The 24,968-nt window shown below is 35.1% G+C and overlaps 2 protein-coding genes across 8 annotated transcripts in view; one reads left to right on the forward strand and one right to left on the reverse strand.

The window, feature by feature from the left end:
- LOC117687337 (E3 ubiquitin-protein ligase TRIM71) overlaps positions 1 to 24,968 on the reverse strand; it is a 78,170-nt gene that overhangs the window by 11,742 nt on the left and 41,460 nt on the right. For 4 of the 7 annotated variants that reach the window (XR_010712889.1, XM_066081467.1, XM_066081477.1 and 1 more), the window contains one exon: positions 24,732 to 24,809. The exons of 1 other annotated variant lie outside the window; for it this stretch is intronic. Coding sequence is in view for 4 of the 6 variants with exons in the window: in XM_066081467.1 (XP_065937539.1) it covers positions 24,732 to 24,809 (78 nt within the window). In the remaining 2 variants the exon portion in view is untranslated. Of the gene's footprint in view, positions 1 to 384; positions 1,804 to 19,652; positions 20,971 to 24,449; positions 24,533 to 24,731; positions 24,810 to 24,968 lie in introns of those variants that run through there. 2 more of the 7 variants (XM_066081481.1, XM_066081494.1) reach the window with 2 other exon arrangements.
- On the forward strand, positions 12,474 to 19,143 carry LOC136274532 (meiosis-specific nuclear structural protein 1-like). Its single transcript, XM_066081608.1, has 9 exons — positions 12,474 to 12,711; positions 12,968 to 13,095; positions 13,538 to 13,640; positions 13,864 to 14,081; positions 14,433 to 14,649; positions 15,088 to 15,195; positions 15,763 to 15,885; positions 16,373 to 16,633; positions 18,196 to 19,143. The coding sequence occupies exons 1-9, from the start codon at positions 12,547 to 12,549 to the stop codon at positions 18,307 to 18,309; spliced, it is 1,437 nt and encodes a 478-aa protein (XP_065937680.1). The 5' UTR covers positions 12,474 to 12,546; the 3' UTR covers positions 18,310 to 19,143.

Consider the following 24,968-nt stretch of genomic DNA (forward strand, 5'->3'; position numbering starts at 1 on the left):
TATTCCCTTAACCCTGGCTGATTTTTGACAGTCCCCCAAGCAGATAATTGGACAATTTCCCAGCCCTGACATTACCACAAGGTTATGTTTCTCCTCGTCTAACACATCAATCATCAAATGGGAATGTGGGCAATAGTTATATTGTCAGTTCCTGGGTAAGAAATTGATGTTGATCTCACCCTATGCTCTCGGGCAACAGTTCTTACCCCAGGACTAACACAATGACTACTGCCCTCATACCCATTAAGAGATGTATACTAAAATGTCTATGAATGACACACGACGACAAACGTGAGATAGCAATGGGTCTCCTGAGTGACTCAGGTGACCTAAAAATACATAGTATAGCTACATGAACATGGTGATATTACATGAATACTATACCACATATATTCTCTCTTTGACCTCTCAGTCAACAGCACAGCCAGACACAGGGAACCTGTAAAGAGACCATCAACTGTTACATTCTACAGATTGGTATAACCTATGAACTATTACATACTAGTACTTGATGATATCCCGAGCAAGTGTGGGATTTAATAATATACACATTTAAATGATACAATGTTTAATAAGTTGATCCATATTTTTTGGTTTATTTATGTATATATAGTGTCTGATTTTTTTTCTTAATTCATTTCTTAACCTTTTTCAAGCTCGTAAAAATCTACATTTACTATATCAAATACTGCTTACTCTCAAACATGTACTTTGCATCTACCGGGTATGTTAATTCTCTCTCTCTCTCATACACAGGTGCACACACACACAGACTTTCTCTGCTTACAATTTGTTCTTGATTTTCTGTACTAAACCTGTATATGTAATATTACTCTTTATATCTTACTCCCTCTCTTCTTTCTTAGATTTGTTCTGTCAACAGGTACTAATGTTCTTCTCTCTCCCCCTCTTCTCTCTCTCTCCTCTCTGTCTGTCTCTCCCCCTCTTCTCTCTCTCTCTCCTCTCTGTCTGTCTCTCCCCCTCTTCTCTCTGTCTCTGTCTCCTCTCTCTCTCTTTCTTTGCTTAAAATTCCCCCCTGATTTTCTCTACTAAACCTGTACCTGTAATATTTCTCTTTAGATCTTATTCTCTCTCTCTCATCATTTACCTTACTTCTCAGATATGTACTTTCTTTCTCTATCTCTCTGTCTCTCATACTTTCTTTGTTTTTTCTACTGAACATGTACATCTAATATTACTCATTAGATTCTCTTTCTCCCCCCCCCCCCCACACACAAACACACACATCACCATAATTTAGAGAAATGAGAGCTGACACAGAATTTGACTTCTGTCTGATTCTATTAAAAACAGTTTTTCAAATGCGACACATATCTTCAGTATGTTCTTATTTACAATTCACCTATGAAATACAGAATGTAACTTTTTTAAATGTGTTTATAAAACATAGGTAAAATGCAGTTGTGTCTTTACCCCATGTAGAGAACAGACTGTAATTGCTATCAAAATACAATTCACACCTATCATCAAATGTGTGCAAAATGGGAACCCACCAATGTATACATGTTAAATACTGGCTTATGTCCCTTGCTTTGCTATTCCCTTAACCCTGGCTGATTTTTGACTGTCCCCCGAGCAGATAATTGGACAATACCCCAGCCCTGACATTACCACAAGGTTATGTTTCTCCTCGTCTAACACATCAATCATCAAATGGGAATGTGGGCAATAGTTATATTGTCAGTTCCTGGGTAAGAAATTGATGTTGACCTCAGCCTATGCTCTCGGGCAACAGTTCTTACCCCAGGACTAACACAATGACTACTGCCCTCATACCCATTTAAAAGATGTATACTAAAATGTCTATGAATGACACACGACGACAAACGTGTCTGAGATAGCAATGGGTCTCCTGAGTGACTCAGGTGACCTAAAAATACATAGTATAGCTACATGAACATGGTGATATTACATGAATACTATACCACATATATTCTCTTTGACCTCTCAGTCAACAGCACAGTTAGACACAACCTGGGAACCTGTAAAGAGACCATCAACTGTTACATTCTACAGACTGATATAACCTATCAGTCAACAGTCAGACACAGAGAACCTGTAAAGAGACCATCAACTGTTACATACTACAGACTGGTATAACCTATCAGTCAACAGTCAGACACAGGGAACCTGTAAAGAGACCATCAACTGTTACACACTAGTATTCGATGATATCCCACGCAAGCACCGGATTTAACAATATATACATGTATACACATTTATATGATACAATGCTTAATATTTTAAAAAATATTTTTGGGTTCAGTTTTGCATATATTGTGTCCGATTTTTTCTTAATTACTTTTCATGTTTCTTAACCTTTTCTTTAAAATTAAAATAAAAACCCAACTGCATGGCTTGATTTTTACAAGAGCAGGATGAAAAATATAAACTAAAATGGTTGATATATACATGTACATTTATTATTTTGCAGTTTATAAAGCGTAAACTGCCCCAAACCATTTTATATCGTATACTTATAGAAAATATACCCTTTTCCGCCCTGTGCGATATAAACTGAAAATTCGCCTAGGGGTGTGATATAAACCGTAGGGGTGTGATATAAGATTTATATCACACCCCTCTCCGGCAATCTTCGGATGCCGGAGAGGGGTGTATTGATAAATTTTTGACGTTAGTCTTAACATGACCTAGGCAACATTCTTTATATGATATTAAACAATTTTTTAGCCAATCAGAAAGCGCATTACAACCAGAATTAAATTATATACCCATCAATTTTTCTTTCTTGATGCTGTCAATTTTACAGAGTTTGGTGCTGGTCACTTCGCCCCAAAGCCAAAGCGCCCCATGCACGAGCGCCCCAAATTTTTCTTGTTGCGCCCCAAGTACAATTCACGAGCGCCCCAAGTGTATGTCACGAGCGCCCCAAATGTTGCTTTTTTTCATGATTAAATTTTTTCACGTACGAGCGCCCCAAAGTAATAATTGGAATGTTATGAGCAAAATTTCCAAATGCTCCGAATGGTAAATCATGTCGTTGTTTTTTTTTATTTTGTTTTTTTTTACGAGCGCCCCAAAATAAGTTTCGCACTGAAATATTATGAATGTAAAATGACCTTTTTTCCAAGTGCTACACAAATTGCTATTCTTGCTTGTTTTTTTTTTTTTTTGGGGGGGGGGGTGTGTTTTTTGTTTAAGTTTCGCTGTCTATTATCATATTTCAAAATGTACTTTTCGAGTTAATGTTTTTTTTTTTTTAATCTTAATTTTGGAGCGTCCCAGAATAAGTTTTGCTATACAAAAATAACAATGCTGATATAAAGCGATGACAAATATTTCCGTAAACTGTTTTTTATACAAAGATCAAAGCATGAGCACTGAAATTGATATTCATCAAACAATATGACAATTATCTACCCAATTGACCTTCCAACGCCCCCCCCCCCCCCCCCCATTACGTCACATATTGTCAATCCAGGGTGTTGGGTGTTATTCCTTCGTTGACATTCGTACGATTGCAAGAAAAAGGTAAGTGAATATTCTCATTTATTTTCTTTCTCTATTTAACAAAACATTAATTTATTTATCTAATTTATAATTTTTTAAAAAATTTTGTAATTTTATTTAGCACGGTCATACTAATATGTAATTTTAGGAAACTTTTGCAACCAATTTAACAACAGAATCAATAATGTTCGGATCTTTAATATATATACCTGAGTTTACCTAAACATATTCCCCTGTTCGGTGAGGTTTCTTTAGTTAATTTTTTTTTAAGAATCTCGGAAAGAGGTATGCAAATATATATGCATTTAAGGAAGGAGTCTTCTCATTATCAAAGATACTTCTTATAATAAGAAATTCATGAAATTTTGACACAGTCAAACGGATCATATTACCAAATGATTTTATCAGTTTAATCAAATTTGACCTTTTTGTTTTCGCATAAAGGTCAGGTCAAGGTCACTACCTTTTTCCTCAACATTAAAGATGATAGAAATAAGGGTAGCTCTTTGTTGTTTTGTAGACATTTGTTTAAGATTTGAAGATTTTATTCTTCAATGAAATGATAGAATATAAGAATGTCTATTAGCTTATACTACTAAATTGGAATTAATTTCTATACTTATATTTATATTGCGTAGCCCGCATTTCCTCTAAATTTCTTAAATTTTGAAGAAATTTTGATTATTTTTTTATGCTTCCAATAACAAAATATTTCTGATTTTTATGTATAATGAAGGCTTTATATAAAGATATAAATTGACAGAAAAGCTAATATATTGACCATTTTATAATTAAAACTTATAAATGGACAAGGGTACAAAATAAATTTATCATTTAATATTTATAAAAATTACAGATTCCGTATTACTGCTCGCTGAAACTGATTGTTCTTAAGGTGAAATTTCACTATAATTATCAAAACTGTTCCAAATAAAAATTTCAGATAAAAGACGATTTTGAACAAAAAAAAATAATTGGGGAGGGGGAGGGGGGTCATCCCCCATTCAACCTCCCTATTTGATTACATGATTTATTCATATAGAGGTAGAACACAATTTGTTCATTGTTTACAAATTAATGTAAAAGGTTTACTACTAATCGTTCATGGTATAAAAATGTAATCAATTATAGTTGATGGACATCATATCACACTTGTTGAAATACCAAAGGTGTGAGCAGTTACTGTGGTGCAGGCATTTTTCAGTTTATTGCCAAAATGTCAACTTTTTTCTATATTTTTTTTGTAATTCAGGTAAGTGATTAAGACATTGATAACACCTGACCCCATTTCTTACATGTTATACATGTTTAAGGACAGCGACGCAATTCATTTCCACGGTAGATTTTTTATTTAAATTTTTATATAATGTTAATTTAATCAGTTAATGAGGAGTGAAAATCAATAAAAAAAATTATATTATCACCGACTTCCTTTCTTTACTGGGGGCATTTCAAAATTTGGGACTAAGGGTACGAAAATTCTCAGATATAATAGAATTAAGTAATGGGAATTTTCTGGGGTGGGGTATAAAAGCTTAGAGAAAATCAAAGGCCGGAACGGCCACAAAGGCGTCGAGCTGACATTTTCTTTTATATAGATTGATAAAATGAAATGATAATCAATAGTTTGAATTTTTGTACTAATAGTCGTATATCAATTAATACATATTAGAATAAAAAAAGTAAATGAATTATGTTTTGCGTTCTTTAAAAACAAAAATCACTATATTTCCATATAAAATAGGTTGTGATGCGTTTATAATACAATTACTCATCATAGTTACAAAAATCAAAGAAATTTCAAAGTTAAAAAAAATTATATTTTCTTTCTGCTTTAAACAGTCTTTGAACATTTTTCAAGGTGAATACATTGATTACAGTGTGTCTCTAATTATAATAATAAAACATACTTTTTTTAATTTCAATTCCCGTTTGAAACAAGATTACCTATGGTATGGTTGTTTACAAACAAATCCACAACACGTGCTATATTTTGCTCGACCAAACCGACTGCATTATCGTGTTCATTTATTGCAACAAAATCACTAGATACGTTTATCGCTAACATTCATTTTGGAGGCCGTGCCCGATAACAAATAAATTTACATAAAATGTAATCGATAAACTAAAATAATATTTAGTGAATGTTTACACCTTTTGTATTCATCCGCCATTCTTGAATATTATGCAAAGAGTTATCAATAACCAGGGAGGCAAAGTTGGATTTTTTGTACACAATGTAGTTGAATTAGTGGAATCTTGTAATACATTTAATACTTTAAGGAACTTATTTTTTGTGCGCATTTAAAAGGCGGTGCAGTGCATGAATTTTTGGACGATTGCCAATCCAGACGATCGCTAGAAGGCTGCCGAGCATTAGCTCGACGCCTTAAAAATGTAGGTCATCGAGATTGTGGTAACGTTATATTTCTTATTGAAATCATTAATCACTTATTATATCTAGGCCAGTACATACAGCTATTGGATTGAAACAACTTACCCCCTCCTCCCTTACCCGAACTAAGTTACACCAGTTTTTTCTTGAAAACTTTACATAGGCCTATAGGCCTACATGAATGATACGATTTCTGGGTAGCCATTTTATTTCAATATGTAACGCTAGGCCTAGTTGATTTTTAAATATATCGCGTTTTATCTCACATATATTGTCACTGGCATGGTGTATTCAAGAAGTAGACTACATTGTAGAATATATGATATGACAAACCTTTTGTTTCACGCGGAACAATTATCTTAACGAATAGAAATAAACTTTCCTTTCCTCTTCCCAAATCTGTCTATCGTCTGGTCGACATACGTCACAGCGATGCTTAGACGTTTCGCCACCCAACAATTTCGACCCCAAGTCGTTTCAGTCCCAGATGATGAATGTACCGGTTTTCAAAAAAATGGAAAACGAATATTTAGTTTTTAATGTATTAATCGGTCAACTTAGTTTTCATTATTACTTAATTAATCTTTATATTACTTAACGTATATATACTCAAAGTAAATATATTTTTTTAAAGGGGGGGGGGGGGTCTGTGTCTGAACCAACGACTTAGATCTATAATTGAAAAGAAATGTCAACATTGAGGAAACAGGCACGTAGCATCGTTTTTGAACGTGAGAGGGGGCAGACTTATCCAAAAAGTCTTGGCAAGAAAAAAGAAAGAAAGAAATTTATAGGTTACTTTCCAAAACCCTGATATTCCCAATCCGTAGGGGGGGGGGGTACTTTTAACTTCAGTTTCACTGATTATTTTCTTATTTTCAGTTTAATTTTCTACATGGTCCCTTTAAAGTGTGTGTTGGGGGGGGGGGGCAACTTCATGTTAATTCAAATTTTTGTATGTAAATTTAAGAAAAACCTTTCTTTTATATTAATTCGTGTCAAATTTCATTATGCGTTTGTGAAATAAAAAATTCAACATTGTCTTTTTGACGGCAAAATACAATTTAGATTGTCATTTTGGCGGCAATTATCTACCTATAGGATACCTGGCCAGTCAGAACTTGATGAGTTTAGTCCGTTTTATATTCTGTCGTATCCTTACACATGTGTACATCTGTGCTTTGTTTTCTTAATTCATGTCATATTTCATTACGGGCCGCCAGGAGCCGGTCCGTCATTTGATACACATTTAAATATTGTATATATATAGCGTTTCTGCGGGATAGTTTTTTTCTTAAATGAATTAATATTATGCTCATTTTTATCAATTAAAAGTAAATTTGCACGTAGAAATATGTTTTATGCTTTTTAAAAATCACTAGACTTTGACCCGTGCTTGCATGGGTTGACACTGCAAACGATACCAGGCATTTACAAAATAGATACATCAAAACACCGTATATTGTTGCCATTTGCATAACCAAACTTCAAGCCTACAATAATGCTATTAATTTCACTGCACTCTGCTGAGTTGGTATAATCTAACTGTGTTTCGGGAAAGGCCTTCACCACAGTTAAAATGCCTCCCATATTTACCATTGTTTACCCGTAATGTAGCAGAAAATTGCAAAATAGCTCCAAAACGATTTTGGAGAAAAATAATAAAGTTGCATTGAAAATAACAGTCAAATTGTTCACAACAAACCCTTTTAAAGCTGTAAATACATGTACCTTTCTTCGAAAAGTTTAATTCTATAATCGCAGAATTCAACATACATGTATTTCAACAACGTTTTTTGCACACCATGTTGACATTCGAAACTCTCGGGATTTTTTTTATAGTGAATGCGCTGTGTTAGAGTTATCTCCCGTATTTTTTTTGGTGAACAGAAAAAATGAAAATTAACACGCATTATGTTTTATCGTTTCCAAGTTTATCCATGCAAATATGATATTGTGGAAACATAAAATAAAGAGCCTCCCGTGATTTAGCGTGAATGTAATGCGCATGCGCAAGATTGTAAAATCCAAAAAAAATCAGATAATTTCCGGAGTTTTTGGAGGAATTTTCATTGATAATTAATTAACGAAGCTTGATTGAGAAAAAATAAAAACAAATTGGTAATCTTCAAGTACCGAAAATATTCAAAATATATAAAACAAAAGACAGTACTCTTCTGATTTATTAATATTAAAGCTAAAAAATTCGAGTCTATTATTTTCATATAGTAGTATAGATTACATATTTTTTTGTTTTACTCGTAAATGAAAATTTTGTCATAGACTGTCGTGTTAGACGCGTTTTATCGAGACTATAATATATTCGTAAACTTTCGGAGTTGTTTATTGTATCGGTATACGGGGCATACTAAAGACCTAAAATACTAAAGACCTGAATGACATTAAATTTTATATAATTTATTTTATTTGAATTTCTATGTGTTGCGTATAAAAAATGATTTTGTGTGTGAATTTATTATATTGCCATGTACTTTGTAGTAGAACATTATCATGAAATGACATCCATGTCAATTATTTAGGCCAAAATATGAAAGAACTGAAAATTTGAATGGACCTGAAAATTCGAGCTAACCTGATTTATTTTTAATTCTTTTGAAATAACCATGATTATTTTCGTTAACTGTAGTGTAGATAAAATCTATAATTCCATTTAGGAAAAAATTTTCCGGCTTATTTTTTACCTTTAAAGTTGAACAAATTCTACCGGATGAGCATGATCTTACGTATACCTTTATCTTAATCCATTTCTATTTTATTATGTGGTCTCTTGAAATTATATAAACTAATGCACTTAGTTTTAATTCAATACAATCCACCAAAAAAATTAAGATGGTTTGAAATAAATAATTTCCAAGAGAATAATAATGAATTGAACTTTGTATTAAAATAATGTACAAATCAATGTGTTCTCCATTACTTAATTCATACTTAAGAAATGCTCAAACAACTACCGTTAGAAATGCTTACAGTAACGAACTCTATTCTTAATATTAATAGTAAAATGTTAAATTTAAAAACATGTTGCTGAAAATACAGTAATTAAAATCAAAATTTACCATTTAAGTACAACCAACTCGTTATTTTCTTCCTTGTTCTGTGTGTTTATGTTAACAACCAATGATGATTCAAACAACAATTACATGTATATTTTTGCGGCCCGTTTGACGCTTGCGTCAATGTGATTTCTTGTTATTCGTTTGTGAAACTTTTGAACGGCAATCCTACTACCTCTAGCATTCCTGTCCGGTCACGATGACGACACCGGAAATCGTGTTTATTTCAGCAGCAAAATCATTGCACGTGTTGAACTGAAGACAAGCAAATAACAAAATGTCAAGGACATTTGGTACACGCCCTTTTACACAAAATAAAATTATTAATGAAATCAGATTATAAACGGAAAAACCTGGATGACATTTTAATTTACAAATATTAAATACAACTCGAACTGCCATTAGACACAATCTATTTAAGAAACACCATTCATTAAACATATTATATGGACAATCACCAAGACTGGGCGATGAATATTCATAAAAAATTGTTTTGTTTAAATTCCTAGACCGTTTTCCTACGTCACAAAGGATACACACCAATAGAGATCATTGATAGAATGGTGAACAAGTTTAGGTGTTTTAATTAACTAATCTAATTAATTTAATGGATTAATGTATTTGAACATATATGGTACTGGAAATGGGGGGGGGGGTCTTTGAAACACATAATCGACATCATTCTATTTTGAAAACAAAATCTGAAGGAATACAAAATAAAATGAATTGGCCTACTGTGTGTTTTGTGTCAAGAATCAATGATTGCAAGGAAATGGCGGAGCTAGATTTTTTTCAGGAAGGTGGGGAGGTATTTTGTGGACGTTGGGTCTGAAACACCATGCCCCCTCCGCTTGTACATAGAACCGTGAATGAAAGGCTTTGCATTAACCGAGGATTTCTGCTAAAAGTAAAATGGAAATTATAAGTTTTCAAACAGTGATTCTCAGTTATGTACATCTGTCACTGACAACGTTTTAATTCTTGATTTGTACACATTGAATCAAATATTTGCGTAATACGTGCATTCTACGTAGTAAAAAAAATCACAGGCACCCGACGTTAGGCCTTTAACTTTTTCTCATTATAAAAATAAATAGCAGACTACCTTAGTCTAAATAATACACGCGTTTTTAGGTATGGGGTATTTGTTTTTTTTTTATGACAAACAATTTTAACGTCATGTGCCTGCGAATAAGATGAAGATATTGATTGATATATTCTAATTATGTTGTACTTTAACCATGCACGCCTTCAATTTAAGACCTATGTGAATTCTTGTCTTTGCGCTGCACATAGAGGTCCTTTATCGTGCCAGCGCCTACTAATGTCAGTAACCACCATACAAACATTAAAGGGGAAGGGATACCCCCATGTTCTCAGTATTTTTTCCCTTAAATTTGCATTAAAAATAAAATAAAATTCAACGCCCCCCCCTCCCCACTGTTCTCAAGTATGTAGAAATGACAGGTAACAGTTATAAGGGTACCAGGTTTTAGGATTTCAAAGATCGGCGTAGTGTATTGCAAATCTAAAATTTTTGTTAAGTAAGCTCCCCCCTCCACTTTCAACAACAATGCTAAGATGTTAAAGCAATACAAGCTGTCGGCGACGGAAACTGTTGTCAATCGCCGAAATCACTCTAAAACAATTTAGCCACATTAAAATATTACATTTTAAATTTAAAAATGATGCTATCTGCTTTTTAGTCTAAAACTCGTTTAAAAGCAAATTAAAGCAGTTAATTAAAAGCAAATTTCCAACATTTCAGCATTAGATAATGATCAACAACTTTTTTGGTTAATAGTACTTAACATTAAAGACAATGAAATTCTTAACCTTGTGGGCAAATTTATCAATGATAACATGCTATAGTACTCATTTTAAGTGAAATATTGTTGGAATCAACATTGTCAGTTGTTGTAATTGTTATACTTAAATAAATTTTACACTGTTCTTTGGTATGTCTTTCTCTTGTAATTATAATAATATGTCACGTCCCTTGGTGTATCTTATGTAGAGTACCGTCCCTTGGAGTATCTGATGTAGAGTACCGTCCCTTGGTATATGTGATATAGAGTACTGACCTTTGGTATATCTAATGTAGAATACCGTTCCTTGGTATATCTGATGTAGAGTACTGTCCTTTGGTATATCTGATGTAGAATACCGTCCCTTGGTATATCTGATGTAGAGTACCGCCCCTTAGTATATCTGATGTAGAGTACCGTCCCTTTGTATATCTGATGTAGAGTACCGTCCTTTGGTGTATTTGATGAAGAGTACCGTCCCTTGGTGTATCTGATGTAGAGTAACGTCCCTTGGTGTATATAATGCAGAGTACCGTCCCTTGGTATATGTGATGTAGTGTACCGTCCCTTGGTGTATCTGATGTACATGTAGAGTACCGTCCCTTGGTAAATTTGATGTAAGAGTACCGTCCCTTGGTGTATCTGATGTAGAGTACTGTTCCTTTGTGTATCTGATGTAAAGTACCGTCCCTTAGTGTATCTGATATAGAGTACCGTCCCTTAGTGTATCTGATGTGAAGTACCGTCCCTTTGGGTATCTGATATATATAGAGTACCGTCCCTTGATGTGTCTCATGTAGAGTACCGTCCCTTGGTGTATCTGATGTAGGGTACCGTCCTTTGATGTATCTGATGTATAGTACCGTCCTTTGGTGTATTTGATGTAGAGTACCGTCCCTTGGTGTATCTGATGTAGAGAACCGTCCCTTGGTATATCTGATGTAGAGTACCGTCCCTTGGTATATCTGATGTAGAGTAACGTCGCTTGGTATATCTGATGTAGAGTATCGTCCCTTGGTATATGTGATGTAGAGTATCGTCCCTTGGAGTTTCTGATGTAGAGTACTGTCCCTTGGTATATCTGATGTAGAGTACCGTCCCTTGATGCATCTGATGAAGCGTACCGTCCCTTGATGTATCTGATGATATAGAGTACCGTGCTTTGGTATATCTGATGTAGAGTACCGTCCCTTGGTATATCTGATGTAGAGTACCGTCCCTTGATGTATCTGATGCAGAGTATCGTCCCTTGATGTATCTCATGTAGAGTTCCATCTCTTGATGTATCTGATGTAGAGTACCGTTCCTTGATGTATCTGATGCAGAGTATCGTCCCTTAGTTTATTTGATGTAGAGTGCCGTCCCTTCTAGCCTGCACAAGATGATTCTTAAACTGAATTATGTTACATTCAAGTAAATAAAACTTCTGAACATGCTGAAATATTGTATAGAATGTGCACGTTTGTCGTTTTCAACAATTCTGTTTTGTGTATCATATTCATATGCATGATATGTATTTACTCTGCTTTGTTTTCATTTGATTCGTTTACTTTGCATTATTGGATTTTACTGTATAAATTTGATTTATTGTTGGTTTTTATTGTCTAAAGAGATGGAAAAGTGTGTTGTTACTGTTGTAGTGACTGCTTATTATACGATCAGTTTGAATTATATTCTCCCTTATTAAACCCCTATAAATAATGAATGCCCTTTTTCCCTGTAGACAACTGTTCGTCGAGCCCTGACAGGTGGGGCAAGAGAGAGGCAGCTCGAAAACATGAGGAGGCAGGAAGATTATCGGGAGGACACAATTCGTCGGCTGCACGAGGAGAAAAGATTAGAAGCCAATATGAGTAATGAAGAAAGGATATCAGAGAAACGATTTATAAGGCGTACAATGATGGAACAAAAAGAAAGAGAAATGGAAGAAGCAATATTAAAGGTAAAGTTCTGATTTTTTCAACTGAAAAGGAGAGAATTGTCAATAACAGCTCATTTATAAGGAGGATGAGAGGAGTTTAACCAAAATGAATGTTATCTGAAGAGAATTTGACATAACTGATATTTTAACAAATTTTTGACCAGATATGAAATTATTGCTTACATTTTATAGCTTCTTCTCTGATGAAAATAATGCAGAATATCACTGAATATGTGTATCAGTAAATCTGATGTCAATTTTGAATGCTACACTCCAGGCACAGAGGGACCGTTTGATCCGAGAGGAACAGATGTTACAGGAGGAGAGACTGGCTGCAGAGCTAGAGAAGAGGAAACTAGATTCCATCAGGGACGAGAAGCTGAGACAGCAAATCAGGGAAACCAGGTAAAGCAAGCAAGAGTAATCTGATTTTGCTTTAATAAAAACCCACATGTTTGAAAACATACTGGAAATTAAGAGTTTTTTTTTGACAGAGTTCTTAAATTCGAATTTTGAAATAGGGATTTGTCTTTTCCAGCAACAACTTCAGTCAGTTATTTAAGATGTTTATACACACATCATATTCCTAAAGTATTTCTGTCATTCATAGAATCATAAAAAATAATTGTCAAGTTATTAAAATACTCTCATCAGGCAGAACTTACCCAAAGTATTTGAATTACTGAATATTTAATTCTTAGTTTTCCACTCTGTTAATTTACATTCAATTGGTGATGTCAATTTTGAAAGAATTTTTTTTTGTAACCTTTCTTTGAAGTGTCAATATCCTGAAATGTAGGTTTTTGAGATAATTTTAGTGAACCAATTCAATTTACTTTGTTTACAGTTTAGAGTTGAGAGAATTAGAAGCTAAGCTACGATCTGCGTACATGAACAAAGAAAGGACTGCCCAGATAGCAGAGAAAGAGGCCATTAAATTTGATGTCATGGTAAATATATCTAATAAATTCCTCACGTTGAAAACAAAACAGTATTGCAATTTAATCTTGCTTTTAGTCTCTACTCCCCTGCTGCCTCTGAAAAATTAATTGAAAATTAGTTTTGTTACCCAAGTTTTCATAGTACAGATTACTAAATTTGTTTTCTGCATTAACGATCAGAACATTACCGTAACGTTCTTAGTAATGAGGCCTTTTAAAAAATTTTTTTTAGAAACGTGACTCTGAGATAGCTCGCGAGATGAAGATTGAGCACGAGCGAGCAGAGGAGGCAGCTCGGCAGCGCGAGGTGGAGAAGTACCGGGAACAGATCCGGTACCAACAGGAGCTGGAGGAGCGCGAGGAGCAAAAACAGCAGGCCTACGAGGAGTTCCTGAAGGAGAAGCTGATGATCGACGAGATCGTCCGCAAGATCTACGAGGAGGACCAGAGGTACGCCACAGGGACAGAGTGTCTTGTTTCATACTTTATCTTTGTGTTAAGGACATAAAGTCTTTTGTATGTTCAAAACTAAAGTCTTTGTACATTTTGTTTACGTTAAGGAGATAATATTACAGTGCAGTTCCATTTTGTTACCTGGTCTACGTTTACGTCCATGTTTAGGAGTCACTTGAGCAACACACTGTTCCTTTTTGTCATATTCTTGATTTGAAAGAAAATGTTTATGAATTCATAAATAAATGTTAAAGAGTTAGTGTACAGGTGGGGAAAGGGAGCTCGCCTTGAGTTGATGATGGCAATGATCCGACTCCAGAAACTTACAAATAATGAATTTTTTTTTAGAGAGAGGGAGCTGACGATGGCCAAGAAGAAGGCGACCCAGAAGTACATCTCGGAGTTCAAGGAGGCGCGCGAGGAATGGAAGGTCCTGGAACGCGAGAGGATGGAGGAGGAGAACCGCAAAATCCTACAGTTCTCCCGGCTCCAGGAACAGCGGGAAAACGCGCGCATGGAGAGCAAGAAACAAAAGGAGGAGGCCATGGCCCGCGTACAGAACGCTGTGAGTAGATTTATTTACCATGGGGGAAAGGGAAAGTAGAGAGGGGGATTGGGGCAGAGTATTATAAAGTGTAAGGATGACTAATACACTAAGGGAAGCTTCAAAGGAGAATTGAATTATAAAGAAAGAGAGGGAAAGTGGGGAAAGAGGTAGCATTGGGAAAGGGGGGGGGATGTTATATTGTACAATGTTTAGTTATTTTTGATAATCTTAATTTTTTTAGCAAATTCATGTGATTTCAAATTGTAACCTATTATTTTCATTTTATCAAAACATTTTTTTAGACAATGACAAAGACTAATTCTAAAATTATAATACTCATGCTAAATGTCAGACAAATCATATGACTGTGTTGGTTTATGGATGTCTTTAAAAAAGGACCATTTAGTAAGATGAAGAAATTTTATCTCTAACATAAGACGATTGATTTCCTTTCAGCTGGCAGAAGACATCGCAGCTAAGGACGCCGCCCGAGAGGAGATGGAGAGAATCCGCATGGAGCTGTATCTGGAGGAGCAAGAGGAGAAAGAAAGACAGAAAGAAAGGGTAGGTGGATCCAAGTTCTGTATCACAAGTATTGAGGTGGATCCAAGTTCTGTGTCACAAGTATTGAGGTGGATCCAAGTTCTGTATCACAAGTAGTTGTCATATTGGGGTGGACCTTAGTTTCTGGGATCAGAAGAATATTGTATTTTTCAAATGATATGTTTCAGACTTCACATAAGGAAGATCAGTGAATCTCTGTGATATCACATACTGTAGATTCCTAAATAAACGCGAGGAATTATTATTTGCGTAAAATTGGGAGAAGCACATCTTGCAAGTTTTAAAATCTCATTTTAATTTTTTGAACAGATAAAACTAAATGGACCTATTATAAAAATTAGGCATTCGCAATTTTATTTTCCCGCAATTTGATGCAAAATGTTTGAATCGCGGAATTACAATGTAAATATTTGCAAAGAATAAGGAATACAGTATATTACTTTAGAAAATACAACTTTTTTCAAACTGATTGTTAAATATCTCTTTCATTATAAATGATTCCGTGGCTCAGAATTGAATGACAAATGTTTTTGGATGGTTCTGATTGGCTGCTATTTTTGTACACAGGATGACATGGAGAGGAGGATCAGACAGAGGCTGGAGCTACAGAGTACACACGCCCAACAGATGCACTTCAAGAATCTCCGACGGAAGGCCGAGGAAGACGAGGAGGAGGAGTTCAGGCAACAGGTAAAGGGACACAACTCTTGGGATATAGTTATAACTGCAGTTGTTATAAGGGGGAGGGGCGGGGGGGGGGGGGAGAGTAACTCTTTTGTTACATTGATAATGGGGGCATTTCTGTAACTTCAGTTATGAAGAGAATAACTCTGGCCCCTGGGCCATAAAAGTAAGACAAGCTTACTTTTGATCTCAATCTCACTTTTGCAATATACCTTTTGTAAAAGTGAGACTGAGATCAAAAGTGAGCTCGTCTAACTTTTATGGCCCGGGGGCCTGTGGCTAAAGTCATAAAGTCTGGGAAGGGACAAATCTGTAACCTTAGATGTTATAAAAGGGGGTCACTCTGTAACATCAGGCGTCATTAAGACAGATTCCCTATGGAACTTAACTATCATTATAGCACTCAGGTTGACATGATGCTCTGTAATTTCAATAATTTTCCCAATGGTTTCTTTACTACAATTGAATTCATGCTGATATAATTGCATTGCAGATGATGGCCAAATTTGCGGAGGATGACCGCATCGAGCAGATGAATGCCAACAAGCGCCGCATGAAGCAGCTTGAGCACAAGCGAGCAGTGGAGAAGCTCATTGATGACAGGAAGTCTCAGTTCGCCGCAGACCGCGAGCGGGAGCTTGAGGAGCGCCGTGAGGAGGAGAGGATGGAGGCATTCAGGAAACAGATCATTGAGGAGGAGAGACAGAAACTGCTCAGGGAGCACGCCATGAGGCTGCTGGGATATCTACCCAAGGTAAGGGCTAATACTGATATCTACCGAAGGTAAGGGCTGATACTGATATCTACCTAAGGTAAGGGCTAATAGTGATATCTATACAAGGTAAGGGCTAATACTGATATCTACCTAAGGTAAGGGTTAATACTGATATCTACCTAAGGTAAGGGCTAATACTGATATCTACCGAAGGTAAGGGCTGATAGTGATATCTATACAAGGTAAGGGTTAATACTGATATCTACCCAAGGTAAGGGCTAATACTGATATCTATACAAGGTAAGGGCTAATACTGATATCTACCTAAGGTAAGGGCTAATACTGATATCTACCTAAGGTAAGGGCTAATACTGATATCTACCTAAGGTAAGGGCTAATACTGATATCTACCCAAGGTAAGGGCTAATACTGATATCTATACAAGGTAAGGGCTAATACTGATATCTTCCGAAGGTAAGGGCTGATACTGATATCTACCGAAGGTAAGGGCTGATAGTGATATCTATACAAGGTAAGGGCTAATAGTGATATCTACCTAAGGTAAGGGCTAATACTGATATCTACCTAAGGTAAGTGCTAATAGTGATATCTACCCAAGGTAAGGGCTAATACTGATATCTACCCAAGGTAAGCGCTAATACTGATATCTATACAAGGTAAGGGCTAATAGTGATATCTATACAAGGTAAGGGTTTATACAAGTTAAGTTTAAGTATTCAATGCATACCAAATTAAACACATATCTTATTAACCACGTGTTTGCCTCATTTAGCAGTGGATGTCTTCCATGGTGTAAATTTTTGATATGACACTGTGATCACATCACTACAGATTTTTACACATTATTTTTGAAATGAAATGAGGATCTTTTGCATAAAAAATTCTATAAAACAGGAATTTAAAAATTCAAAACGAGAATAAAAAAATGTGATTAATAGAATCATTCATTAATACGAGTGTAGGATAGTGAAATTCCACCGAGGGGACAAGATTCACTGTCTAGGACGAGGCTTTGTCGAGTCCTAGACCGTGAATCTTGGCCCCGAGGTGGAATTTCACTATCCCACACGAGTTTATAATGAATGATTATTTTTCTCGCATTATATTAGCTTAAAAAATGATGTTTGACAACTTTCTGTTATGACGTTCAAAAGATTACTTTCGGTTTATCCCTCCGCGTGCTTCAAATAGTGCAAGTTAAATGAACGCATATGACAGTTTTTTTCAATTAAAATATGAGAAATTGTAATTAATTATGCAACACAATTACTAAATGGATAATATCAATGCACTATTTTGCATTTCCCTACAGCAGACAACGTTTGTTTACATTTTAAAAAGGCGTAGTAGTACACAGTGTAAGACAGAAAAATCCCACACTGCTGTCTCACACCGGACAAACCGATCTCACACCGGTGATAATGCGAGAATATAAAATCTCTCCAAGACCCAGGCAAAGAAAACACACAACTCATTGGATTAAAATCATTTATCATTGCAAATTATGAGAGATCGATATATTTGCCTAGGTTCATTCATATAGAGATATAGGTGAAACTGATGTAATAATCTTATTGTAGGGAGTGATCCGTGACTCGGGCGACCTTAACATGCTGGGGTCAGAGTTCAAGGACGCATACAGTAAGCGTCAGATTGACCCGTTCGACGAGGAGGCGTGGGACCAGCGTCGGTAGGAAACCGACCAATCAAAATTAGGCATCTGTGATAATGAAATTCTACAAAATGAACTAATATTCCGTTCCATCATTGGATAGCTGTACATTGTTTCTGGAAGTACATGTATGTTATTGGGTGATGTTAATGGCAGAACATGTATGGTAATGAACTATTTTAATAGATTGTCAATTTGTGTAAATAATGGTCGGCAGTGGACAAAAGCCATTACTTTCTCATGAATTCTTTTTTCTCAGTGTAAGTGTGTGTGTGTGTGTGTGTGTGTGTGAATGAGAGAGAAAAGAGTGTGTGATTGTTTAGGAAGACAGGAATGTTGGCATATCTGATAACCCTCAAGGAGTCTTTTTTTAAACAGTACCTGTATTCTCCTTTGCTGCATTTTGTTTGGTATTGTAACTGGATAAAGCTGATTGACGTGGTAGTGATATTCTGGGTATATAATACATTGCGTTCTGTGATGTCTGTTTCCTTACTCTGCTATGCAGGTGAACTGACTATAAATCCCCAGTATTAGTGTATATATACTGATTATTGCTGCAGTGTATGGATGTTTATAGAGATGATGCCTATTTCTCTATAATCAAGTGCTATTAGTGTCGCTATATTTTATTTCTTATCTTAAAAATGTAAAAGAAGTTAAATTATTAAAAGACACTCTTTACAAGTAAGCCTGTCTGTTTTTCAGATTGACAGATGTTTGAACTTTTTAGACTCTCCATGTTTTGAAGAGAGGATTAAGATAAAAATGTTTGTCTCTTTCTGAAACCCATGTTTGCGTAAATCATGCCATTTATACAAGATATTTAATCTGTGACACAATAAATAAGAAAAGAAACCTAAATTTTGGTGTTGACTTGTAATTTGTCCCAATTTATTACAAAATTAAGGCACCCAGTTTTCTGTTGTGCTTAGCAGATAAAAGAAGGTAGGATTTAGATAGTCTAGATAAGACATCAGGCCCTGGGGCCATAAAACTTGGACGAGCCCACTTTTAATCTCAGTCTCACTATACATTCCTTTTGTAAACATGAGACTGAGATCAGAAGTGAGCTCGTCTAAGTTTTATGGCCCCTGTCCATCACAGGTTAACTCCAATGCAAGCTGGTACCTAGCGCAGCTTGTTGGACCAAGACTGCATATTAAGAGCCATATCTAAAGACTGAACAACAAGTGACCACAGCATGGTTTGCACCACCGACTCCGAGTTACTGGCCTATAATGCCTTTGACCACTGAGCCATGCGCTCCACAATCCACTCTCACAACTTTCTTATTGACATGGCCATCACTATCCCTGGATGTTACTGTGTTAACGTTTAACACAGAATTAAAAGATTAAAAGCTTCGATGTTTACAACTTTTATTTGTTCTACATGAGTATACACACAAATTATGGATCATGGCAATTTGTATCAACATCAAATGTCAGTTTCATATTTTCTCTGGTCCAATGCCTAATTAATTAATTAGACAAACGATTCACATTCAAAAAATGGTTGTCCCAGTTCATTAAAATAGTAATCACGTGATAATTATTGGAGAACAATTCTGTGGTGTCTAATTATCTCAGTGGGATGATGAATACGATACATATCTAATTCTGATGTAATGACGCATTAATGCATAGATACATGGAGGCTGTTAATTCCGCGATTTGTACATAATATGCATCTGTGTTCCAATTATAAATGGGCGTATCTTTTTATCAAAAGCTCAACGTATTTTTATTAAAATGCTTACTAATTAAAATTGATATACAATGTAGTTTTTATATACACTTTAATAAAACAATATATATTACATTTAAAAAATCTGTCAATCTAGGAATAAATAAATCATTGATTAGCACTTTAATCAGCAGTCAATCTGAAAGTGAATTTCTTCACATTTATTGAGTTCTATCTACAGATTGCTACGACTCACTAAACATCATTTGTATATAAGTAGTATGTATTTCATGGTAAGCGTAAATACAAAAGAAAATCAGTAAACTTAAACTTGGTCACAATATTCCTCCAAAACTATTTACATAAACATGAATTTTCCATCTACCTGATCAATATAACATTTTTTATGAGGGAGAAATGTGCTTCCGACGCCACTGTACTCAATAAACTCTCCTACAAAAAAATGTCAGGGATCAACAGCATAAAATACAGATATCTCTAGAAAACATTAGTAGAAGGGGGATAACTTTCTTTCATTTCAAATTGAAAAATACAAATTGGAGTTACCCCCCTTTGCATGTGTTTTTTAATCAATTTCTTGTGTGCAAATCAAAACTAAAAAAAAATTCGTCACACATTCGTCACATTTCTAAGGGATATCTCTGTCCCAGCATCAAAGTACAGCAGAGATTTATAAGAGATCTCAGGAGCTTATTATGTAAAACACACATATAGTGCAAATGTAAAATGGCAACTTAATAAACTAATACCAAATAGAATTAATAAAAAGGATGACTAACACATTAATGTTAAATCCATGTACCGGTACACAGAAATGGAATCCATTGATGATGTGTTATTTATGTTGAGTTTACTTTCAGAAAAACAGAGTCCATTGACGACGCATTATTTCCATTGGAATTATGGGTAATCCGGGAAGGTTTTCTACTGTCTCCCCCTGAACTGGCCTGAAGGCGTTCTAAAAACAGCTTGTCTGCAAGAAACAAAAATAATTAGTTTCTAACTGTATTAAAAGAAAGAACAAGATATCTGTGAGCCAATGCTCACTAGTGATACCCCCACTCTGATGTGAATATGTAAAATAAGCAAAGTCGACATTTAACAGAAAGCTTGCATCCGATTGGTACAGAAATATATCCCACAATATTGCATGCCTAAACAAATGGTGTGTTAAAATTTCAAGCATCTGCGATAAATAGCTGCTGAGAAATCTTTGAGGAAATTTTTTTTTTAAATTTTGGCTAAAATAAACAAAGTACTCATTTAACAGGAAGTTGACGTCCGATTGGTACAAGAAATCTTTGACGAAAATTTGTTTGAAAATTTTTGCTAAAAATAAACATTTGCTAAAAATAAACAAAGTACTCATTAATCAGGAAGTTGACGTCTGATTGATACAAAAATATATCCCACGACATGACATGCAAAAACAAAAAGTGTGTTAAAATTTCAAGCATCTGCCATAAATAGTTGCTGAGAAATCTTTGACTGAAATTTGTTTGAAAATTTTGGCTAAAAATAAACAAAGTACTCATTTAACAGGAAGTTGACGTCCGATTGGTACAAAAATATATCCCACGACATGGCATGCCTATACAAATATTGTGTAAAAATTTCAAGCATCTGCGATAAATAGTTGCTGAGAAATCTTTGACAAATATTTGTTTGAAAATTTTGGTTAAAAATAGGCAAAGTAGTCATTTAACAGGAAGTTGACGTCCGATTGGTACAAAAATATATCCCACGATATGGCATGCCCTAACAAACACTGTGTAAAAATTTCAAGCATCTGTGATAAATAGTTGCCGAGATGAATGCGACAGAAATTTTTGTTACAGACGGACAGACAGACAGACAGACAAGGGTAAAACAGTATACCCCCTCTCCTTCGGAGCGGGGGTATAAAAAGTGAGCAAGCTCAAATACCCACGTTCTCCCATTACTTGACAATGCTACACACCATGAATGACAGAGTATGCATTAAATACAAAACAAGAGGCCAATTGGCCTTAACAGTCACCTGAGTAGCATATATCCCATACACAAACTTGTCATGGAGTCTCATATATGCATCTTATTAATTAGGTTTCATACTGGAGTAGAAAAATTATAAATTTGTAATGACGACCACATTTAATTAAAAAAGAACTGTGAAACCTCTAATTTTGGTGAACAACTAAAAGATCTGGTCTACAAAATCATGAATTCAGTTTTCCTTTCAGGTGTGTTTTTATCAGTAAAGAAGATCATTTTTTAACGTTATATGCATTAACATCTATACATCCATTTTAGCCCTGCCCTAGAGTCAAAACCCATACCCCAGGGGACATGAAAATTAAAATTTCAGTAGAGGACTTCTTGGTAAACATAATTATTAGTCAGTTTTTTTTATACACTGGCAGATGTGTGAGAAAAGAGAAGATTTTTAAACATTATATGCATTAACACTATATTGCCCCCCCCCCCTCATGTCCTGAACCCCTGACCCAGGGGCCATGAATTTCACAATTTAGGTAAAGGAGATTGTGGATATCATAACCATGTATTCATTTTTGTGCCCACATGTGTGGGAGTAGATCGAGAAGAAGATTTTTATTTATTTATCTTTATCTTATAACATTTCAGCTTTTGTGAACAACTAAAATGTTGTCCTTGTAAATTGAATCCCCAATGTAGCCCCATCATACTCCTTAGATTTGAACAAATTTGAATCTACATTACCTAAGGTTGCTTTCATTAAAGTTAGAGCTTTTCTACACAAATGGTTTTATAGAAGAAGATTTTTAAAGATGTTTCCCAATATATTCCTAGTATGTAAAAATTTGATCTCACCCCCCAAATTGTCACCCCATCCTAACCCAGGGGATCATGATTTGAACAAACTTGAGTTCGTCCCCCCTCCCCCATTGTGGCCCCACCCTACACCCCGGGGTCATGATTTTCACAACTTTGACCTGAGGATGCTTTTACTTATGTTTCAGCTTTCCTGGCTGAATAGTTTCTGGGAAGAAGATTTTTAAACATTTACTCTACATTAGTACATTCATATGTAAAAATTTGACCCCCCATTGACTAAATAGAGGCCCCACCCTTCCAGGGGGGGGGTCTAGATGTTTACAACTTTAATTCTACACTACCTGGGGTGTCTTCCACAAAAATTTCAGCTTTCCTGGCTGCCAGATTAGTTTTTGAAAAGAAGATTTTTTTTAAAAGATTACTCTAAATATACGTATGTAAAAGTTCGACGTCCCATTGTGGCCCCACCCTTACCCCAGTGGTCAAGATTTTCACAACTTTGAATCTACACTACCTGAGGATGCTTTCACATAAGTTTCAGCTTTCCTGGCCAAATGATTCTTGAGAAAAAGATTTTTGAAAAAACTTCTTAAGAATTTTCAATATTTTCTAATTATCTCACCTTAAAAAAGGGCATGGTGCTTAATTTTCACGACTTTGAATCCCCTCTGCCTAAGGGTGCTTTGTGCCAAGTTTTTTTTTGAATTTGCCCAGTAGTTTAGGAGAAGATGTTGAAAATGTAAAAAATTTATGGACAGAGGACAGACAGACAAACAAACAGACTGACAGACGACAGACAAATTGTGATCAGAAAAGGTCACTTGAGCTTTCAGCTCAGGTAAGCTAAAAATGATAAAGGTCATTACTTGCAAAACATCATCAGATCAAAACTTTCTGCAATTATGCACATATCTAATCATATGTCTTAAACAACAACAATATACTAATTAATTCTAATGGTTAAAAAATTCAAGACAAAACATTGTAATTAAATTTCCTAGAAACATGAAAATCAACACATTATGCCCCAACTAAGTAAAAAGTTTTACGAAATTCAATACAGCTGTTTGAGAAGAGTCGGGCTTACAAAAAAATCATTCAAAAAAATCATTCAACATTTGGCCAAAATTCAAGTTCAATGGGGCTAAAATTCCCACAAAGATAAATGAATCAGAACTTCCTAGTAATTAGTACATCTACACATTGTGTCCTAAATACCTTAAAAGTTTCATAAAATTCTGTGCAGATGTTTAATATAAGTTTTGCTTAAAAACCAGGACTGACTGGCGGACAGGTTGAAATCATTATTCTCTAACAATTCCATTACGTGGGGTATAATAATGGCACTATTAGCAAAACAAGATACATTTTGGAATTGATAAAGATCCAACATTTACAATGTTTAATTGTTTAGTTATTAAAGACTCTTTTATAATATTCCACATTCAAAAAATAAAACTTGTATAACATGATGTTTCTCACTCAGCAACAGACAGCCATGTTTGGATGATCACAAAGTGTGAAATAAACAGGAGTCAGTATTACAGTCCATGTGAATTATACACAGCTCAATTTCAGCTGCAGATGTTGAACAAAGTGACAAACAACATGTGTGGTTTTGAGAGTAGACTAGATTTGTACAGAAACATTTACAACCTGTCAATATCCCAGCTATCTCCATTATACGGCTTGTGTTGAGCTGAACATGGCCTCCTCATCAGGACGGGGTCTGTGTTCATCTACAACAAGTCATTAATTAGCTGTTAATTAATCCATTCCATACATTATATGTAATGATAGAGCTACATCTACAAATTAAAACTTTAACCTGATTACCATGACACTTGCTTTAATTTATAATTGTCTAATTAATGGAATTAAGTAAAATCATTTGTAACAAAACAACTGATTACAAATACATGCGTCAGTGAGTTTTACTTTCGTTTAGTTGATGAGTTGTGTTGTGACGACGTGTCGTGTATCGGGTGTCTCCATCAGGACGGGGTCTGTGTTCATCTACAACAAGTCATTAATTAGCTGTTAATTAATCCATTCCATACAGAATATGTAATGAGAGAGCTAGATCTACAAAGTAAAACTTTAACCTGATTACCATGACACTTGCTTGAATATTTATCTAATTAATTAAGTTAAGTCAATTAACATGTCACAAAA

Source organism: Magallana gigas, chromosome 1, assembly GCF_963853765.1.
Source record: "Magallana gigas chromosome 1, xbMagGiga1.1, whole genome shotgun sequence".
NCBI lineage: Eukaryota > Metazoa > Mollusca > Bivalvia > Ostreida > Ostreidae > Magallana > Magallana gigas.